The sequence below is a fragment of the Nerophis ophidion genome, linkage group LG11 (genome assembly GCF_033978795.1).
Source record: "Nerophis ophidion isolate RoL-2023_Sa linkage group LG11, RoL_Noph_v1.0, whole genome shotgun sequence".
Lineage (NCBI taxonomy): Eukaryota > Metazoa > Chordata > Actinopteri > Syngnathiformes > Syngnathidae > Nerophis > Nerophis ophidion.
In genome coordinates this window covers 65,787,702-65,811,027 of record NC_084621.1, presented here as the reverse complement: position 1 = coordinate 65,811,027, position 23,326 = coordinate 65,787,702, and the positions used below count along the sequence as shown (strand labels likewise).

Genomic DNA, 23,326 nt, shown 5'->3' with positions numbered 1-23,326 from the left:
GATCACTTCTTAGAATGCATGGAGAGTGAATGTGGGATTTAGACTGGCTTTGTGCACACAGTTTGTTTTGGCATCACATGTTGTGACTACTCTTGGCTCATCACAGTGTGGTGAAGAAGGTGGCTCAGTACATGGCCGACGTGCTGGAGGACAGTCGAGACAAAGTGCAGGAGAACTTGCTGGCCAACGGAGGTACAGTGATTGTTCTAATTTTAGTTTTAGTAGCCAAAATTATTATGTGTGACTAACCAGTAATAATTAACAGAATCATCTCAGATGGATGTTTTATCCTTTAGATTTTAAATCAGCATTATTATAATGGCTGCTTGACAAGTCCATATTTTTTTTTTCAGTTGATCTCGTCACCTACGTCACACGGTTCCAATGGGACATGGCCAAGTACCCCATCAAGCAATCACTGAAAAACATTTCTGAAATCATCTCAAAGGTAGTAATGTTGGCAAATATGGCGAATAACAGGTTGACATTTTTATTTGTTTATTTTTGAGCATGTTATTTTGAAGAACTAAGTCAGGATATATTGCATAGTTCTGCAACAGTGTGCTTGCTGCATTAAAGGGGAACTGCACTTTTTGGGGAAGTTTTGCCTTTCGTTGACAATCCTAATGAGAGAAAAATACTTTTTTTTAAAATGTATTCTAATAATTGGCTGGTTGTAGTTAGCTAGCAATGCTGCTAATAGGAACAATCCATTTTGCCTTTAAATCACTCTAAAAAGGCATCCAAAACCCACCAACAATTCTTCATTACATAACCTGTATAATAACCAAGCAATCACGACATTGTTATTGTAAGAGCAAACACTGCAGTACTGTTTTTCTAGTGTAATAACCCTTCACCCTGCGACGGCACGCTACGGCATTAGCCGTAAGCCAGCTACTAAGTCAGCAGCTGAGTGGCTTTTGAGTTTGTAATACTCAACACGATGCGATAGGACACCAACCTTACTGACTGAAAAACATGAACAATCATATTACAGTGTCTGTTAAGTATTCACCCACATTTTATGTATTGTTTGGACATAGCCAGCTTGACAGGGCATGTAGTTGTACTAACAAGGGTTATGTGCTGCATGCATCATGATCAATATTAAAGACTCACTTGATAGACATTTGCCTGTTTGGTCAAGCTGGCCATGGATATTTTTGGGGAGTTTATTTTGGGTATGCACTTAATTTCTGTCGGCATAGCTTGGCTCCAAGCTCCACATTTTCACCCGTCAAGTAACACCAGTCCTGGCTCTCTTGGCTTACGTTTCCTCCAACATTTCACCCTCTCTTCGTGGTCACTAAGCTTTTATAACCAGCAGGTGATCCTCTATATATCCAGGTTCAAAAAGATAAGATTGTGAAACCTCATTTGTCCATAATTCGCCATCTTCGTCGTCTATTACCAAGTCTCTCATGATTAGACTTTGCGTTTGTTGCCGGAAGTAGAACACACGTTTGTTTCCTGAAGAAAGAAGTGTGTTGCGATGGGCCCTGAAATAAATGCCATTAATCCATACATTTTCTACTGAATTCCCTTGTGGGGTGGCGTTGGGGTGTTTGGAGCCTATCCCAGCTGCACTCAAGCGAATAACAGGGTACACTCTGGACAAGTCGCCACCTCATCGCAGAGCCAACAAAGATGGACGGACAAACATTCACACCCACATTCACACACTTGGGACAATTTAGTGTTCCGCCCAGGAAATTACCAAAATACGGGATATATTGTGCATATTACGTATTAGTATGAACATGTCTTTCACTACATTATATACATACTTACAGCGTGTAAACAAAACGTTAATGGAGGGTTTTGAAGTTTGTTTTTCAGGGCTTTGAAAGCTACAACGGTGACTCACTTTAGCTGCACCTTTCAAGCATTTAAAACATTTTTAGAATCCTAAAAAAAGACATTTGTGTTCTTGTCTCTCATAATGATTGTGAACGATAGGCAAAATTCCAAAAAACTGCAGTTTCCCTTTATGGTCAATAAGTGTAGGATTAATGAATTTCTGTTTTTGTGGTGTGAATTTTACAGCAAGTCATGCAAATTGACACCGATTTGAAGAGCAGAGCATCAGCTTATAACAACCTGAAAGGAACCCTACAGAATTTAGAAAGGAAGAACGCGTAAGTGAAAAGCGAATTAGAGCTGTCCAAATTAAGTTTAATCTACATCAGGGGTGTCAAAGTCTAGACCTGCGGGCCAGATAAGGCCCACGAAAGAATGATCTATGACCCCTGGGATGATATTTGATTAGTATTAGAACCGGCCCGCAGTCCACAGTCGCCTTATGCTGTTTTGCATGTGTTGGTGCTACAAATTTTCCAAATGGGGTCCACATCATGTCATAAAAAGGGGGCCCCACGGTAAATTTGGGGGGTCCAACTTTTTTGTAACCGTTTTGAAAACAAACGATAAATGTATGCATTATCCTGTTATATCTCACATTTGATGTTTTGGAAAAAGGTTATCATAAACGTTACTTAATTCATGAAAAACCCCCCGAAAAAAACACATTTTTATGCATAAGTATTTAGTTACCGGTAGAAACATTCATTCACTTTCTTCTTTCCTTCATGGATCTAAACTTTACTACTGCCGGGTATTTTTTTCTATATTTTTATTGTAATATTTTTAGAATGTGTTTGTTCTATTTTGGGCCAAAGTTCGACAAATAAAACAATCTGAAGTTGTTTATAAAGTTGTCTTTATTTTTTAGTTTTAATGCCATAATTTTAATAGTCCGGCCCGTTTGTGCACAGATTTTCCTCCATGCGGCCCCTGAGCTAAAATGACGTTGACATCCCTGGTCTAGATCAATTCATTTGCATGATTAATTGAATTAAACATTGTTTCGCTTTGCCAGTTGCATCTCAATAAGCATTGCATTGAGGCCCTGATCAACCGAAAAAACAACAAAATAGCGTTTTAATGGGTATTAATTATGATTCATGTTAGTTAAAATATAATCATGCTTTAATTTTTGACAACCCTATAAGTAACATAGATGATTAAATAATATTAAAATGATTAGGCGCAAAAGTAATTAGACATATGAGCACCATACCTACAGGATGCAAAAACGGCAGACATGATGGAGTTGATTATATTCTATGTGCTCTCTCCAATTTAATAGATTGAGCTTTAGCATTACAAATTTACGGTTTTAAAAATAAATTCAAATAGATCAGAAAGGAGGCATCTTGGTTTATTTTTTATTAGGGCTGTCAGCATGAACAAGTTAACTCATATAATGGATCACAAAATGTTATTATTGCATTAATGTGCACACTTGGATTAGTCATGCAATTTATTTTGAGTTCTTTTACCTTAACTGCTGTATGGTCAGTGATTAGATCAATGCATACATCAGTACAAAAATGAGTGAGGAAACTCTGACTGGTGTGCTTGTTGGCAAATTTCACTCCTACAACCTGAAAGAACTTCAGATTTAACTGTCACCAAGTTGTGTGCAAATAAATTACATAAATTTAGGTAAAATGTTCAAAAAGGTTCCTGGATGACATTCTGACAGTAAGATTGGATTTGTGTACAAATATTTAGGTCTTTTATTGAGCAAATTTTAATTATACATGGAAATAATCACCTACAATTAATCATGATTCATCCAAATTCCAAATTGTGAATAAAATGATTAGAATAAATTATTTGGCAGCCCTAATTTTATTTGTAACCAATACTTATTCATAGGTCAAGCTGCAAGGATGATTGACTTTGCGTGACCATGACAGCGTTAGCACAACTCTGAAATGCTTTGTCAGCATTGACCTCTCCTCTGGGTTAAAGCCATGTTTTAGTAGTACATTTGTCTGCCCACAGGGGGAGCCTGCTGACCAGAAGCCTGGCTGACATTGTTAAGAAGGAGGACTTTGTTCTTGACTCTGAGTACCTTATCACTCAGCTTGTCGTGGTCCCAAAGTGAGTATTTATCGCCACTTTAGAGTACATTTAAATGTATGGTGGTTTAGCAGGAAATTGAATCAATCAATCAATCAATCAATGTTTGCTTATATAGCCCTAAATCACTAGTGTCTCAAAGGGCTGCACAAACCACCACGACATCCTCGGTAGTTTATGCAATTCTTTAGTAAGAAAATTGAAGTCATTAGAAAGGAGATTAAAGACAATGCATCCCAGCTACAACGGGGTTCTATTAACACTGACACGATTGTATATACGGCGGATACTGCCCTCCAAAATAGTTTCTCTCGTTTTGAGGAAATAACATTAGAGGAATTGTTACAACGTGTAAATGGAATAAAACAGACAACATGTTTACTTGACCCTCTTCCTGGGAAACTGATCAAGGAGCTCTTTGTATTATTAGGTCCATCAGTGCTAAATATTATAAACTTATCACTCTCCTCGGGCACTGTTCCCCTAGCATTCAAAAAAGCGGTTATTCATCCTCTTCTTAAAAGACCTAACCTCGATCCTGACCTCATGGTAAATTACCGACCGGTGTCTCACCTTCCCTTTATTTCAAAAATCCTTGAAAAAATTGTTGCGGAGCAGTTAAATGAACACTTAGCGTCTAACAAGCTATGTGAAACCTTTCAATCCGGTTTCAGGGCAAATCACTCCACGGAGACAGCCCTCGCAAAAATGACTAATGATCTATTGCTAACGATGGATTCTGATGCGTCATCTATGTTGCTGCTCCTCGATCTTAGCGCTGCTTTCGATACCGTCGATCATAATATTTTATTAGAACGTATCAAAACACGAATTGGTATGGAGTCTATTTAAAGGCTAGAGTATACAAATGAGTTTTAAGGTGAGACTTAAATGCTTCTACTGAGGTGGCATCGCGAACTGTTACCGGGAGAGCATTCCAGAGTACTGGAGCCCGAACGGAAAATGCTCTATAGCCCGCAGACTTTTTTTGGGCTTTGGGAATCACTAATAAGCCGGAGTCCTTTGAACGCAGATTTCTTGCCGGGACATATGGTACAATACAATCGGCAAGATAAGATGGAGCTAGACCGTGTAGTATTTTATACGTAAGTAGTAAAACCTTAAAGTCACATCTTAAGTGCACAGGAAGCCAGTGCAGGTGAGCCAGTACAGGCGTAATGTGATCAAACTTTCTTGTTCTTGTCAAAAGTCTAGCAGCCGCATTTTGTACCAACTGTAATCTTTTAATGCTAGACATGGGGAGACCCGAAAATAATACGTTACAGTAGTCGAGGCGAGACGTAACAAACGCATGGATAATGATCTCAGCGTCTTTAGTGGACAGAATGGAGCAAATTTTAGCAATATTACGGAGATGAAAGAAGGCCGTTTTAGTAACGCTTTTAATGTGTGCCTCAAAGGAGAGAGTTGGGTCGAAGATAATACCCAGATTCTTTACCGTGTCGCTGCTCTGTTTTATTTTCAGAACATCATATGCTGACTGGCAGAAAACATATGAAAGCCTTGCTGAGATGGTGGTGCCTCGATCATCCAAGTAAGACAATGTCACAAAGTCTGAAATATAAACGTTTTTCACATTGAGAAACCAGATTAAGTGTTTGTGTTGGTTGCACGGTTGTTTTATTTCTACTTGTACTTTTTTGTCGTATACTTTCAAAATTCTCAGAAACACATTTGTATGTTTCTTTTTCTTTGTGCAGATCAATAACACATTTATCTTTTTTTTCTAGTCTTCTTTTTGAAGACAATGAAAGTGGATTGTTCAGCGTGACCTTATTCCAGAAAGCAATTGATGACTTCAAACACAAAGCCAGAGAGAATAAGTAAGATGTTTTTCTTCATATAGCACTGATTCATCACAAAAATTATCTCAAGGTGATTTACATATGGAGCAGGTCTAGAACCACGCTCCTAATGTATTAAGGAGAACTGACTCTAGGAAAGACAAAACTCGAAGAAAGACAAAACAAGTATGGGATTGTATCAGTTTGCATCTAAAATCTCTGATATACTGTAGAACAGACCTGGGCAAATTGTGGCCCGGGGGCCACATGCTTTTAAAAACGGCCCGCCGGACATTCCTTTTTTTTTTTCTTCTTTTTTTTTTTTTATTGCCATCCAGCATCAGACATTCCCATCCACTACATCATATTCACATACTTCACACATCTGTTGTCTTCTCTGAAATATCAAAATATTTTTTGTTTATATCCCAACCCACCCCCAAAAAAGAAAGAAACAGCAGAAAAACAAAGTCATATTTGCAAATAAATAAATTAAATAAGGAAAAAAGAAATAATAATACATTATTAATAATAATATATATATATATATATATATGTATATATATATATATATATTATTTATTACTTTGGTACTCTTGTCTTGTTCTGTATATTGTACAGTATTTTGTACTTCTATAGTGTTTTGTATATTGTACAGGATTGCTTATTATTTTTATTGGATAGTAGGCTGTTTATTTCAATTGTTAGTTTTTCCTTTTTACCTCTTATGTCATTTATTTCACTCCATATTTGTTCCCACTACCGCACCTTAAGGTGGAGTCTTTAATCTCGTTATATGCAAATATAATTACAATAAAGTTCATTCTATTCTATTCTATTCAGTCGTGTGTGGAACTGTCTGTTTGCACGTCTTTCTGACCCGTGCTAAATAAAAGGCCAAATACTGTCACCAAAACGGTGATGTGTGTTGATAAATCACATTGTGCATGCTAAATAATTATATTTGCATATCTTCTTCCAAGTATTGTTGGCATTTTGATGATCAACATCAATTTTGCATATTAATGCAAAATTTATTGGACGCCTTATTCTGCTCACTTAACAGACGCGATCCAGTTTGTATACATTTAGCAGATCAGTAGATGCGTGTGCTGTTAAGTTTGCACATGTTTTAGTACAGGCAAACTTTTAGTAAATGAGGCCCTAACCATCCAAATCGCCATCATTAGCTTGCAACACCCAAAGCTAATGCGTGTTACGTAAGTACGTAGTTATGTCATTATGTCCTAAAAGATGTAAGAGGGCGAGATATATCATTTAAAACACATTAGAAATGTATCGCCTTCTAGGCATCTGTGTAAATGTTGCAAACAGCCCTTTCAATAGCTAAATGTCCTCCAATAACCAGACCAGGTTGGTAATTCCTTGCATTTTAGTGAAGTCCTTTACAAAAGGTAAACATGGTAGTGTATAATCTACACAGAGCTAGCAGCTACACAACAACTAAGCATACAGTAGCACACAAACCAGACGTACGCGATAATTGAACAATATTGCAGTCCCAAACACAACATTTGTCATTACAGATATAAATAATTTATAGTTACATACTACATACAGATACAAAGTCTCCAAAGCAGAAGTGTATGAGAAAGTATCCAGTAACAAGCGTGTCCGCATCATTAAATTTTTTACTTAATGAGTTATTGTGGCCGAGAGCTGTTGCCAAAATACAATTACCACTTCAACTTAAAAACAGCATAAGTCTACTACAGACAGTTAGTAATAAATAGGTTAGTGCTTTTCATACCTACCAATATTCTCTATTTGAGTAATTTCACTTTGTCAAACTTTTTCTCACATTCTACACTACAAAATAATACAAGTATCGGAAATTTTAAGTTGTATCGGGACACTCCTATTAGATTGTATAGATTAAGAACAAGATCAGTGGTTCTCAAATGGGAGTACGCGTACCCCTGGGGGTACTTGAAGGTATGACAAGGGGTACGTGAGATTTTTTAAAAATATTCTAAAAATAGCAACAGTTCAAAAATCCTTTATAAATATATTTATTGAATAATTCTTCAACAAAATATGAATTTATGTTCATAAACTGTGAAAAGAAATGCAACAATGCAATATTCAGTGTTGACAGCTAGATTTTAAATATGAATATTGATGTTAAGGATTTATTTTTTTGTGAAGAAATGTTTAGAATTAAGTTCATGAATCCAGATGGATCTCTATTACAATCCCCAAAGAGGGCACTTTAAGTTGATGATTACTTCTATGTGTAGAAATCTTTATTTATAATTGAATCACTTGTTTATTTTTCAACAAGTTTTTTAGTTATTTTTTATATCTTTTTTTCCAAATAGTTCAAGAAAGACCACTACAAATGAACAATATTTTGCACTAATATAAATGGGTTATACTTGTATAGCGCTTTTCTACCTTCAAGGTACTCAAAGCGCTTTGACACTACTTCCACATTCACCCATACACACACACATTCACACACTGATGGCGGGAGCTGCCATGCAAGGCCCTAACCACGAACCATCAGGAGCAAGGGTGAAGTGTCTTGCTCAAGGACACAACAGGCGTGACGAGGTTGGTAGAAGGTGGGAATTGAACCAGGAACCCTCAGGTTGCTGGCACGGCCACTCTCCCAACCGCGCCACGCCGGTTGGGAGAGTAAATAAATCAGAAACTGATGACATAGTTCTGTATTTTACTTCTTTATCTCTTTTTTTTCAACATTAGGGGGTACTTGAATTAAAAAAATGTTCACAGGGGGTACATCACTGAAAAAAGGTTGAGAACCACTGATCTAAAATGTCAGAATCTAAATCAAAAAGTGGGGGTTCATCAAACAGACCAAAAGCACTTCGACCAGCTTGATTTTCACACAGCAAATGTTGAAACCAAATACATTTATTGAATATTAATATTGTCCAACTCCACTCTGCTCGCAGGTTCTCTGTGAGAGACTTTCAGTACAATGAAGGGGAAATGAAAGCAGATAAAGAAGAGATGACTCGGCTGTCTACAGACAAAAAGAAGCAATTTGTAAGTGTTTAGAAGCGTGCCTGTGAATATTCTCACTCTTCCAGGTCGTTGTATTCTCAGGGCATTCAATCCATCACAACTCGACTTTTCGGATTGTTTTAGAAAATGGACAATCCGAGAATGTCATTTCATTCTAATCTTAGAAAAAGGGATTCTGAACAGATTGGTTGTAATCAATGCAGAGCTGTAAGAATTAATGTTTAGAAAGTAATTGCTTGGAAATTAAATAATGTTGGCCTTATATTGGAGGCGGTATAGAAACTTGAGGGTTCCAGGTTTAGCTCTAGCTTTTTGCCATCGTAGCGATGGCTGCTGTGTCCTTGGGCAAAACTCTTTGCCGTTTCTCCTTATAGGTCATGGTTAGCATCTTGCATGGCAGCATCCGCCATCAGTGTGTGAATGTATGTGTGAATGTGTTGTATAATGAAAAGTGCTTTGGGTATCATTCCAGGTATAGTAAAGCGCGATATAAATACAGACCAGACCATTAATGACAGAAGTTAAATGTTTTCTTCTGTCAGTTGTGACAACTCCAGTAAATGATGCTACAATAAGTCTTGTTAAGGAAAAAGATTAAATTGCAGCTGAATTTTGATTTCCATGCACTATTGAGAACCTGCTCATTGGCCTTGTGGTTAGAGTGTCCGCCCTGAGATCGGTAGGTTGTGAGTTCAAACCCCGGCCGAGTCATACCAAAGACTATAAAAATGGCACCCATCACCTCCCTGCTTGGCACTCAGCATCAAAGGTAGGAATTGGGGGTTAAATCACCAAAATGATTCCCGAGCATGGCCACCGCTGCTGCTCACTGCTCCCCTCACCTCCCAGCGGGTGGAACAAGGGGATGGGTCAAATGCAGAGGACAAATTTCACCACACCTAGTGTGTGTGTGTGTGTGTGTGTGTGTGAGACAATCATTGGTACTTTAACTTAAACTGAATATTAGGGGTGTAACGGTATGTGTATTTGTATTGAACCGTTTCGGTACGGGGGTTTTGGTTCGGTACGAGGGTGTATCGAACGAGTTTATAACCTAAAGTCTTAACAAGCTGCTCTGCAGCTGCCTCTGTCTGAGCAGTGAGCACCCAGCAATTTCCCGCCCACACAACCATCTGATTGGTTACATACAAAGCCAATCAGCAGTGCGTATTCAGAGCGATGTAACAGCCAATCAGCAGGGCATATTCAGAGCGCGTGTTGTCAGTGCTTTGGCGTCTAGATGAGCAGGTATGTGTTTAGCAGTTGAGGAGCTGACATCGTACACTCACCAAATTATAAAAAAAACACTTCCCAGTCACAACTATTAGAAACATCACAATGAGCCTTCTAGACCTTCTAAAAACTTGAACTGCAGCTCAGCTCTCTCATAGTTCTGGGTTGAGGTGAACGCTAATTAGCTTTTAGCGTTACGTTAGCTCATTTTGCTGTGTGTGTCTGCGTGCGTGTGTGTATAATGAAAGTCAACTACAGGCTTCCCAAATGCTGTAATAAATTAAGCATGATGAGTTGACTTGAAACTGTTTAATGTTGCACTTTTTATATGTAGAAGAAAAGTTTTGTAATTTTATTTAATCAAAACAACAACTTGAGGCAGTTTAATGTTGATTAACGTGGGCGGAATTATTATAGTGTTCCCAATGTTAAAAGGATAAAGACATTGTTTACAGATATGGTAAATAAATAACCAAAAAATTTATATTTTGTTGTTTTCTTACTGTACCGAAAATGAACCGAACCGTGACCGCTAAACCGAGGTGCGTACCAAACCGAAATTTTTGTGTACCGTTACACCCCTACTGAATATATATAATTTTTTCACGCAAGCACACTTTCCTCTGTTTTATTTGAACTAGTTTCGCACTTTGGACACCCCTGTGATGCAAGATAGAAGATAATTTTCTTTTCACGTCCTCCTAAAGCGCATCGAGTTATTTGCTTGTGTCCGTAAAATCATTAAATCATCAACAAAGGACTGTTTCATTTTACATTCTTAGGCCCACTGCTGACCGATAAGAGAAGAGAGTGACATCACATGTCTTGCCGTGACTTGGAACTTTCAGCATGTGAGCTGGAACCGCGTCGGGCGAGAGGGACAATTACCAAACACATCAACTGATTTGGACCAGAGAGAGCGGCCTATTGATATTCTGACATCAGCCACTTAATACTTGCACATATCACATTAGCCTGTATTAACCAGGGATCTCATTTATTAGTGTGTGTGTCTGCACACCGGCCTCTTTCTCTCACACCTTGCTGAAAATAATTAGGTAGTAATTTGTGGTATTTTTTTCAGCCTGCAGTATTGTTTGATCATGAGGGGTTTTACTCAGTGGTTAGAGTGTCCGCCCTGAGATCGGTAGGTTGTGAGTTCAAACCCCGGCCGAGTCATACCAAAGACTATAAAAAAAATGGGACACATTGCCTCCCTGGTTGGCACTCAGCATCAAGGGTTGGAATTGGGGGTTAAATCACCATAAATGAAATCCGGGCGCGGCACCGCTGCTGCCCACTGCTCCCCTCACTTCCCAGGGATTGATCAAGGGTATGGGTCAAATGCAGAGGACAAATTTCACCGCACCGAGTGTGTGTGTGACAATCATTGGTATTTTAACTTTAACTTTAAATTGATTATAGTGACGATATTGTTTGTAATGAATGAAATATTGTTGACAGTCCATTCTGCATACCTTTTGATTGATGCTAACGCTATTAGATGTGGTGTCATGTAATATTTCCGAGACAAATACGATGATAATGTGATGCTTCGCAAACTATTGTCGTTCTTTTGAAATTCAAATGAGAGTCCATCCATCCATTTTCTACCGCTTATTCCCTTTTGGGGTAGCGGGGGGCGCTGGCGCCTATCTCAGCTACAATCGGGCGGAAGGCGGGGTACACCCTGGACAAGTCGCCACCTCATCGCAGGGCCAACACAGATAGACAGACAACATTCACACACTAGGGCCAATTTAGTGTTGCCAATCAACCTATCCCCAGGTGCATGTCTTTGGAAGTGGGAGGAAGCCGGAGTACCCGGAGGGAACCCACGCATTCACGGGGAGAACATGCAAACTCCACACAGAAAGATCCCGAGCCTGGATTTGAACCCAGGACTGCAGGACCTTCGTATTGTGAGGCAGACGCACTAACCCCTCTGCCACCGTGAAGCCCTTCAAATGAGAGTGTTTGGTTTTATGAAGGCATGAATCATGTGTGTGGTTTTGCGATAGAGCAGCGCTATAATTAGGATTGATCGGTGCAATGGATGCCGAGTGGATACGGTTACTAATGTGAGAGTCCAGTCCATAGGGACCAGCAGGGGATCCTCTTGTATGTAGACATAGTTATATATGTGAGTCATGGAGCTTCACTTCACACTTTCGCAGGTGTAAAAAGTGGTCCCATAGTGCATCCAGAAATAATTCACAACACTTCACTTTTTCCACATGGTGTTATGTCAGGGGTAGGGAACCTATGGCTCTAGAGCCAGATGTGGTTCTTTTAATGACTGCATCTGGCTCTCAGATAAATCTGAGCTGACATTGCTTAACATGATAAGTAATGAATAATTCCACTTGTAATAAGTGTTAAAAATAATGTTCAAAACATAAAACATTTTCATGCATTTTTAGTCCATCCATCCGTTTACTACCGCACCTGTTCAAGAAGTTGCATTAAGAAGTAATTTATTTATTATTGGTTAGTGTGGGGCTTGTCCTCCTGGGGGTTCTTCAGACCACTAAGCACTGACACGAGAGCCCGTTTCAGGGTTACACTATTGTTTTATTTTTCAATAAGTCTCTCAGTTGCTTTCCAGCAATTGTATTTTTATCTATCGTTCTCGCTAGCGCTCTGGCTCCAGCCTCAACCCCGTCTCTCTTCCTGGCTGCTGCTTATAACAGAGCGACAGGTGATTAGATAACAAGGCTCAGGTGGGCCATCTACGCAGCTCTCGCTGATTTAGAGGCCGTTCCTGGCACACCCCAGTTTGCTGCAGGCCCACGGGCCACGCCCCTCCACAGTTAGCTTCAGAATAACAATGTTATTACAAAGAATAAGAGACCTATTATACTCTAGAAATGTTGGTCTTACTTAAAAATGCACACGTTTAGTTGTGTTCAGTGTTAAAAAAAATATTATATGGCTCTTACGGAAATACATTTAAGGTTTCCGACCCCTGTGTTATGTTATAGCCTTATTCCAGAATGGAATAAATTCATTTTTGTTCTCAAAATTCTACCAACAATACCCCATTAAGACAGTTATTTATTTATTTATTTTTAATTTGGCAAGTTTATTAAAAAAAACAACTAAACTGTGAATACTTTCCAGATGCACTGTTTGAAACTTTCAGGCTCTGTTTTGTGCAAATATTATACTGTAAATAAGACTCCTAACCTGTGTTTTGTTGGTGCAGGGCCCACTTGTTCGATGGCTCAAGGTGAACTTCAGTGAGGCCTTCATCGCATGGATCCACATTAAAGCCCTAAGGGTTTTTGTTGAATCTGTTCTAAGGTGCCTCTACCTGCTTATTTTAGATTCACATTCTTTTTCAATTATGTGTTGCGCACTGCTTCATAAGTGAGGTACTTTATTAATTGAGGAGTAACTAGCAAATGTGGGGGCTTTTCAGATACGGACTGCCGGTGAACTTTCAGGCCATGCTACTGCAGCCGAGCAAGAAGACTACAAAGAAGCTGAGAGAAGTGCTCAATGAGTTGTACAAACATCTGGACAGCAGCGCTGCAGCAATTATTGATGTGAGTACCTAAAACAGCATTTGTACAGACGATTCCACTGTATCAAGAAAAGCCACTACAATATGTAAACGAGGGTTGTCAAAAGACTCGGTGCTTCGATAGGAATATGCAAAAAATGACATCGATACTATAGGTACTCAAAAAAATCGATTCACATTTAAATTGCAATTTTTAATTATTCCGATTCTAAATCGATTCATAATTTCTAAGAATCGATTTCAATTTCTTAGAAATTCTTCCTCCAAACACGACGAGTTGAGTTTATACCAAAATGGATACATGGATGATACAGCAGAGGATTGGGAGAATGTCATGTGGTCAGATGAAACCAAAATAGAGCTTTTTGGTATAAACTCAACTTGTCGTGTTTGGAGGAAGAAGAATACTGAGTTGCATCCCAAGAACACCACACCTACTGTGAAGCATGGGGGTGGAAACATCATGCTTTGGGGCTGTTTTTCTGCTAAGGGGACAGGACGATTGATCCGTGTTAAGGAAAGAATGAATAAGGCCATGTATCGTGAGATTTTGAGCCAAAACCTCCTTCCATCAATCAGAGCTTTGAATGGTTGACCAAATACTTATTTCCCACCATAATTTACAAATGAATTCTTTAAAATTCCTACAATGTGAATTGCAGGATTTTTTTTCCACATTCTGTCTCTCATAGTTGAAGTGTACCTATGATGAAAATTACAGACCTCTGTCATCATTTTAAGTGGGAGAACTTGCACAATCGCTGGCTGACTAAATACTTTTTTGCCCCACTGTGTATGTATATATATATATATTTGTATTTTTTATTTTTTTATAAATATATATATATATACACACACATATACATACATACATATACATATATATATATATATATATATACATATATATAAATAAATATACATACATACATACATATATATATATATATATAAACAAACAGTATGTACAAACATATGTAAGCATCTATATAGCACATTTATTTATTGTCATTTTTTGGTTTAAAGAACCAACTATTATTTAAAGTATTATAATTATTGACATTGTTGCTTTGATATTATTTTGGTTTTCCTTTTTTTAGTATTGTCTTTGATAAGTATTGTATTTTTATGTATTTTCAATTGCTTTGTAAATTACTATACTAAGTATTGTAAAGCTGGGTTTGGGTTGGAGTTGAGTTTTCTTTTATTAGCTCAACATTCTGTGATTTCTTTAAATAATACTTTTAAAATAACATTTTTTAAATACGTTTTCAAGCCAACACTGTCAGCGGCAGCTGTAAGGGGTTTTGTAACGTGAAACATGTTTTTAAAAAGTTTTAATTATAATTTAAAGTTTATGTACCATACATAAAGAGAATCGTATTAATCGATAATAGATTCTGAAGCGAATCGTCAGCCCAACAATTGGAATTGAATCAAATAGTGAGGTTCCTAAAGATTCGCACCTCTAAAGTTTAGTACCAAATACTGGGCAACACTTTTTCCGTTGCGAGTCGCGCCAATTTTTGGCATGTAAGCACTGGGTCAACGCCTGCTGTCTTAAAAAATTTGCCAGTGTTTCCAATATATTTACTTATTCGTGGAAGTCTGTCACTAATGCGGATTCGCCGCTTCCGATTTGTCCTTGCTCATAAACATATTATAATGGGACTTTGGAAGAATGCGTTGTAATTTGCATCGTACACTTTATAACACACCTGATTCGCCAGAGAAAGACTTGGCAGAAGGTGATCCCTGTCACCACTTTATTGAGGTGACTTAAAAGTTAAACAAGAAAAGGAAGTGACGTAGTAGAGCAGGGGTGTCAAACTCAAATACAGAGTGGGCCAAAATTTTAAACTGAACAAAGCCGCGGGCCAAGGTTGAACAAATTAACCTTTTAATAGGGACCCAAACAAGTTTTGCATTGAATATTGAACGAGCAAGGCTTGTATAACTTTATAGTGACATGCAAAATCGATTTTCAAATATTGTAGCATCCCGGAAGAGTTAGTGCTGCAAGGGGTTCTGGGTATTTGTTCTGTTGTGTTTCTGTTGGGTTACGGTGCGGATGTTCTCCCTAAATGTGGTTGTCATTCTTGTTTGGTGTGGGTTCACAGTGTGGCGCATATTTGTAACAGTGTTAAAGTTGTTTATACGGCCACCCTCAGTGTGACCTGTATGGCGGTTGACCAAGTATGCATTGCATTCACTTGTTTGTGTGTAAAGTCCGCATATAGTATGTGACTGGGCCGACACAACGTTTGTATGGAGAAAAAGCGGACGGGACGACAGGTTGTAGAGGACGTTGAATGCAGCGCCTTTAAGGCACGTCCCCAATGATGTTGTTTGGGTGGAAATCGAGAGAAATTCGGGAGAATGGTTGCCCTGGGTGAATTTCGGCAAGGGCACTGAAATACGGGAGTCTCCCGGGAAAATCGGGAGGGTTGGTAAGTATGAGTATTAGCGGTGAATGCGGTGTTATAATACCGGCGGGCCAGCTCTAATGTTAATTTGATATTGCCTCAAGGGCCAAATTAAATTACACGGTGGGTGGGCCAAATTTGGCCCGCGGGCCAGAGTTTGACACCCATGTAGTAGAGTGTGTCTTACGTCATGCATTTGTTCACTAATCAAATAAAAGCGGTCAGGTATTTGCCGCACAAGTGATAGTGTAGATCCGCCACCACAAGCCCAGGGAGTTTGCTGTACATGTGCAGAAAACCCCCACAAAGTTGCTACCCAACCTTTATCACTTCTTCTATAAGTTCTAAGAAGACAGCTTAATATATGTAAAACTGTGATGTTTAAAATGTGGCCTTTGGGCCACTTGCAGAACACAGCTTTTTTTTTTTTTTACAAACCAGTGGAACAGCGTAGAACTTAAATGAACAAAAATACAAGTAAAAAGAGAAAACTAACAAATAGAAACATAATAATAGTGTAGTTTAAATAGTTTAAAAATGTGTTTTAGACTTTTTATTACTTTGACTTCCACCTTAAGTGATGGAATATTAAGAACATTATTTTGTTTTATATACTTGAATGTTTCACGCCACTGCTGTTCTTTTTAGAATGTAAAATTGTTGGCTATTGTTGTTAATTATGAGCATATTAATTAGCAAAATTTTGTTTGTTTTGATATACTTGTAGACTATTGGCCACTGCTGTTCTTATATGAATGTAGTGTTACCTCTTAGCACAGGGGTAGGGAACCTATGGCTCTCCAGCCAGATGTGGCTATTTTGATGACTGCATCTGGCACTCAGATAAATCTTAGCTGACATTGCTTAACACGATAAGTAATGAATAATTCCACTTAAAAATAACGTTCAAAATATGAAACATTCTCATGCATTTTGATCCATCCATCCGTTTTTCTACCGCACCTGTTCAAGAAGTCGTATTAATGTTAAGAAGTATTTTATTTATTCCATCCATCCATCCATCTTCTTCCGCTTATCCGAGGTCGGGTCGCGGGGGCAACAGCCTAAGCAGGGAAACCCAGACTTCCCTCTCCCCAGCCACTTCGTCTAGCTCTTCCCGGGGGATCCCGAGGCGTTCCCAGGCCAGCTGGGAGACATAGTCTTCCCAACGTGTCCTGGGTCTTCCCCGTGGCCTCCTACCGGTTGGACGTGCCCTAAACACCTCCCTAGGGAGGCGTTCGGGTGGCATCCTGACCAGATGCCCGAACCACCTCATCTGGCTCCTCTCCATGTGGAGGAGCAGCGGCTTTACTTTGAGTTCCTCCCGGATGGCAGAGCTTCTCACCCTATCTCTAAGGGAGAGCCCCGCCACACGGCGGAGGAAACTCATTTGGGCCGCTTGTACCCGTGATCTTATCCTTTCGGTCATGACCCAAAGCTCATGACCATAGGTGAGGATGGGAACGTAGATCGACCGGTAAATTGAGAGCTTTGCCTTCCGGCTCAGCTCCTTCTTCACCACAACGGATCGGTACAACGTCCGCATTACTGAAGACGCCGCACCGATCCGCCTGTCGATCTCACGATCCACTCTTCCCCCACTCGTGAACAAGACTCCTAGGTACTTGAACTCCTCCACTTGGGGCAGGGTCTCCTCCCCAACCCGGAGATGGCATTCCACCCTTTTCCGGGCGAGAACCATGGGCTCGGACTTGGAGGTGCTGATTCTCATTCCGGTCGCTTCACACTCGGCTGCGAACCGATCCATTTATTATTGGCTAGCTTCAGAATAACAATGTTATTAAAAAGAATAAGAGACTTATTATACTCTAAAAACGTTGGTCTTGCTTAAAAATGCACGCATTTACTTGTGTTCAGTGTTAAAAAATATTATATGGCTCTCACGGAAATACATTTTAAAATATTTGTTTTTTTATGGCTCTCTCGGCCAAAAAGGTTCCCGACCCTTGTCTGAGCAGCTGCTACTACAATTTGTATTCTGGGCAAAAACATGCCGAAGTACAGTGATCTTAAATACTTAACAGTTTGAAACAGATTTTGATAAAGTAGTGAATTTGAAAGTATTTGGGTTAAGTTTTATTTTTTTCATGGTACCGAATAAGTATCAAAAAAAGTGAAAATTCACAGTTATTGTTGACTGAAATTCTGGTATTGTTACAACCCTCATCAAAACTAAAGTCAAGAGAACCAGGTTCTCTGGTGAGAACTTTGCTTACTGAGAGAACCTTACAAAGTAGTGAAGTGTGAAGTGAATTATATTTATATAGCGCTATTTCTCAAGTGACTCAAAGCGCTTTACATAGTGAAACCCAATATCTAAGTCACATTCAAACCAGTGTGGGTGGCACTGGAAGCAGGTGGGTAAAGTGTCTTGCCCAAGGACACAACAGCAGTGACTAGGTTGGCAGAAGCGGGAATCGAACCTGCAACCCTCAAGTTGCTGGCACGGCCACTCTACCGACCGAGCTAAGCCGTATGTGCAAGCTGCACTTTGATTTTTTTCGGGTGCATCTTTCAACCTCGTCCTTGTCAATACCAGTTGCTGATACTTTGTCCATTTTGTGATTCTGAGGCCTTGGAGGTGTTTCCATTTTGTAATGGAAGCAGTCACCTGCTACAATGATGATGACTTACAGGAATCTGAGAATATGCTAAGTTTTCCCAAACACATGCCTGCATATTTCTTCTGTCTTTTCCAGTCAGCGATGGATATTCCAGGGTTGAATTTGAGCCAGCAAGAGTATTATCCTTACGTGTACTACAAGATTGACTGCAACCTTCTGGACTTCAAAGTGTAAAACTTTGCCACACTCTTCATGGTAATGATTCAGTGCAGTTTTTTTTCATGGAACATCCTCACTTGCTCCCCCGTTCCTGGAGTCTCCTCACTTCCACTCTTTAATGACGCGCACTGAGCGAGAATAATGCATGTTCATTCCTTGTGGTTACAGCAGGCTTCTACGTACCACTTATAAAAGGTACTTTTTAGAGAGGCCCCACCATACCTTCTCAGACTTATGTTTAAAAATCTTCTTATTCTGCATGATGTGGAAGGGCCATATCATGATGTTGGTATGTTTACCTACCACTGGTTCAATTATCATGCCCCTCCTAAATCGACCGAACAGGGGAATTTCCTGAGATTTTCACAAATTCTTATAAATTGCTCTCGTCACAACCAGTACTCAGTGCTGTTTTTTCTGGAACACGTCAGCCACAAAGGTTTTTTCGGGATGCGCAAATATTGCATCAAAACCAGAATAAGGCAGCAATGGTAAGATTTGTGGTTATCAAGTAGCTGAAGAGCTAACGCACAGACAGCTATTTTATGAACTAAGCACAGTTTCATGTTGGATTTTCACAACAGTTCTCCAATATTTACCAGCATATTATCAAAATAAATGCTTGGATCCACTATCATTTTAAAAGCTCTTGAAATGAAAGGCCATGGGCTTGAAAGACTTTTGTTTACAGTTTATTCTAAATACCAACATTGTGAAATAATAGAATTAAAGATGTTGAATGTTGTATGTTTATTTAGCATGTTTTTAAAAAAGTATATATATATATATATATATATATGTAGGTGTGGGAAAAATTACAAGACTACTTCGTCTCTACAGAACGGTTTCATGAGAGGTTCCCTCAATCATCAGGAGATTGAGGGAACCCCTCATGAAACCGTTCTGTAGAGACGAAGTAGTCTTGTAATTTTTCCCACACCTACATATTGCGCTCTACCACTATTCTCTGGATAATCCAATCAAGACATATATATATATATATATATATATATATATATATATATATATATATATATATATATATATATATATATATATATATGTGTGTGTGTGTGTGTGTGAAATAATATAATTAAATATGTTGAATGTTGTATGTTTATTTAGCATGTTTAAAAAAAAGTATATATATATATATATATATATATATATATATATATATATATTATGTATCCTATGTTGTTGTTTTTTTAAGATCTGTGTTACATTATGTGTTCACTATTTGTGGCAACCAGACCATTATTGTGTGTGTTTGTGAGAAGATTGCTGAATTGTGTATAATATTTAGTTTTGTGTATAATATTGTGTATCATATTTTCCAATTAAAATACAGCTGAGCATTATGAAAGTCATTGATTAAATTTGTTGAAGATCACTCCTTACTAATGGTCTTAATTACCAAATGAAGGTTCGCAACAATTCCAACATTTTTTACACTGATTACAGGACACATAAAGGCAAACAATCAATGCACCTGTGTGCTATTATTCATCTAACATGTTTGCTTTTGGACTGGGAGGGGAAGCCAGAATGCCAAAATACAATAGAATAGGACGGAATAAACTAACCATCTGTTAACAAACAATTTTTTTGCAGAGACATTTAATGTATTTTTAGACAGGTACCGTTTTAACTAAGGCTGGGCAACGATTAAAAAATTTAATCGAAGTTAATCACATTATTTCTCTGATAAATCGCGATTAACTGCATTGTATACGCAAAGCCCAATAATGAATTCAAAAGTAGTGTGTAGTGCACCTTTATTGGAATATTCTCCCACACGAACAAAAGCGCCAAAACATTTGTTGTGCAAACACAATTCAAATCAGTCCTTGTTAAACAGTAGCAGTTAAATAGCATATTTTATGAAAATCAACTCAAAAAATGTAAATACAAACATTTAAGCTTATTGCCACTGCCAGGGTATTTAAGTTATCCTGTTTGTTATGGAAAATAAATATAATCTACATACAAATCTCTGAGCCACAATCATAACATCTGAACAGGCAATTTCTGAGGTAACAGCAGAAACATTTTTTTTTTTATCAGGGATCTTATGTTTAAAAAAACTATATTACAGGTAGTGGGCTGTTTTAGGGAATTTTTGATCAAATTATCCGTAGTAGCAATATTAATAATGTTGTGTTTATCTGCGTAGTGCACTTAAAATAATTATGACCATATCTAGGAATTGATATGATGGGAATTTTCCGATTGTTTGCTTGGTGCTTTGATAAACTGAACGCATATACATGGTACTATACTGTGATGTTATGAGCCAGGGAATAAAAGAACTACCCTACCCAGCATGCAACAGGAGTGACGAGCATGCGCGGTAGCCCGGTATAGGTTGTGTCGCCATGACGGCATCTTGTATGTTGTGATATGCACGCTCTGAAAGTAAACGTTAAGAACTCAGCCAACACTCCTGGTCTGCATTATTCATAAATAGACAGACAACACAAATACTCCGCTGCTTCACAAGCCGCTGGATGTAGCCGGCAAAGTATTCCCATGCTAGCTAGCCGGTCTAGCAAGCACGCGTCATTCAGTCCAAAACGGCCCGATCTATCCACATCCAGAATTGTCTGGCGGTCGTAAGTGATCCCGGAGTGACCACGCTGTAAGCCAGCCATGAAATTTGCAGAATTGTCCGGTATTTTTGCCAAATGTTCCATCTTTACCAAGAGCCCCTCGACGCCGAAGCTTATCCGGGCGACGCCATCTTGTTAAGAAAAGGCGTTAACAAAATAAAAGCATGTAAACAACATAAGCAAATGTGCGATAAAATAAATGTCGGCGTTAATAGATTGATGAGTTAACTCATAATTAACGCATTAATTTGCCCACCCCTAGTCATAAGATGATTTAAATGAGTGAACATATAACAGTACACTATTAACTCACGTTAATGAGGGGAAATGTCAGTTTAAAGTCCATCCATCCATCCATCCATCCATCATCTTCCGCTTATCCGAGGTCGGGTCGCGGGGGCAACAGCCCAAGCAGGGAAACCCAGACTTCCCTCTCCCCAGCCACTTCGTCCAGCTCTTCCCGGGGGATCCCGAGGCGTTCCCAGGCCAGCCGGGAGACATAGTCTTCCCAACGTGTCCTGGGTCTTCCCCGTGGCCTCCTACCGGCTGGACGTGCCCTAAACACATCCCTAGGGAGGCGTTCGGGTGGCATCCTGACCAGATGCCCGAACCACCTCATCTGGCTCCTCTCGATGTGGAGGAGCAGCGGCTTTACTTTGAGTTCCTCCCGGATGGCAGAGCTTCTCACCCTATCTCTAAGGGAGAGCCCCGCCACACGGCGGAGGAAACTCATTTCGGCCGCTTGTACCCGTGATCTTATCCTTTTGGTCATGACCCAAAGCTCATGACCATAGGTGAGGATGGGAACGTAGATCGACCGGTAAATTGCCTTTTTCTCGACCATCCCCAGGTTAGGGTTACTGTTGCCATTAGTAGTATTATTTTTGAGCAGAATCAGTGTGAATGTTACACTATTTTGATGAGTTAATTGATCGCTTGACTTTGCACACGTTCGGTAGAGCATCTCAATAAGTTAAAGTCATATCTTTAAAAAAATCATTCATTTCAAAAAGTGTAACTCTTATCTTTTATAGATTCACTCAACACAGAGAGACATTTTTCAAGAATGTATTTATTTTTTCCTAATTTGAATGAAAACCTCTGAATTCAGTACAACTGTAATCTGGAAAAAAAAGTGCAAAAATGTATGTTTTGTGAACTATAGGTTTATGTTTTATTCAGCAAATGAACTACAACATTTTCCCCACCCATAAATTGGTATTTTGGTTCAAGTGGAATTCATGAAATCAAGTAACTTATTTTTTTTTAATTGCACCTGCATGCACAGCACTAATAGGAGTATGCCATACTGTACATTCTAGTTTCCATTTGGTACAAAGGAAATACATTAGGGCTGCGAATCTTTGGGTGTCCCTCGATTCGATTCAATATCGATTCCTGGGGTCGCGATTTGATTATATATCGGTTTTTTTTTTTCGATTCAACGCGATTCTGGATTCAAAAACTATATTTTTCCGATTCAAAAGGATTCTGTATTCATTCGATACATAGGATTTCAGCAGGATCTACCCAGTCTGCTGACATGCTAGCAGAGTAGTAGATTTAAAAAATATATATTTTATAATTATAAAGGACAATGTTTTATCAACTGATTGCAATAATGTAAATTTGTTTTAACTATTAAACGAACCAAAAATATGATTTACCGTATTTCCTTGAATTGCCGCCGAGTCCCTAATTAATATAAAACCTCTTCTCACTCCTGCGCTTACCAAAGGCATGCGGTAAAAGTAAGCATGCGCTAATTATTTTAAAACCTCTTCTCATTCCGGCACTTGCCAAAGGTATGCAGTAAAAATTTGAGTGTGATGTAAGCTTGGACCTTAAATCCTACTGAATAGCTCTTAATCTTCTTCCCTTTATGCGATTTCAAATTACCAATATTGAAATCAGCCTCCTCCATTTTGAAAATGATGACAGGGGAATTTGGACACGCCTTCTCATTCAA

At 38.8% G+C, this 23,326-nt stretch overlaps 1 protein-coding gene across 2 annotated transcripts in view; it reads left to right on the top strand.

Annotated features, from left to right (window-relative positions):
- The window catches only part of LOC133562366 (V-type proton ATPase subunit C 1-A-like), a 47,164-nt gene extending 27,679 nt beyond the window's left edge, over positions 1-19,485 (top strand). For both annotated transcript variants that reach the window (XM_061916514.1, XM_061916513.1), the window contains exons 4-13: positions 107-192; positions 354-448; positions 2,050-2,141; positions 3,856-3,954; positions 5,420-5,488; positions 5,685-5,777; positions 8,681-8,774; positions 13,195-13,292; positions 13,411-13,537; positions 18,662-19,485. In XM_061916514.1, the coding sequence (XP_061772498.1) occupies positions 107-192; positions 354-448; positions 2,050-2,141; positions 3,856-3,954; positions 5,420-5,488; positions 5,685-5,777; positions 8,681-8,774; positions 13,195-13,292; positions 13,411-13,537; positions 18,662-18,760 (952 nt within the window). In that variant the 3' untranslated portion in view covers positions 18,761-19,485. The remainder of the gene's footprint in view (positions 1-106; positions 193-353; positions 449-2,049; positions 2,142-3,855; positions 3,955-5,419; positions 5,489-5,684; positions 5,778-8,680; positions 8,775-13,194; positions 13,293-13,410; positions 13,538-18,661) is intronic.
- The last annotated feature ends 3,841 nt before the right edge of the window (positions 19,486-23,326 follow it).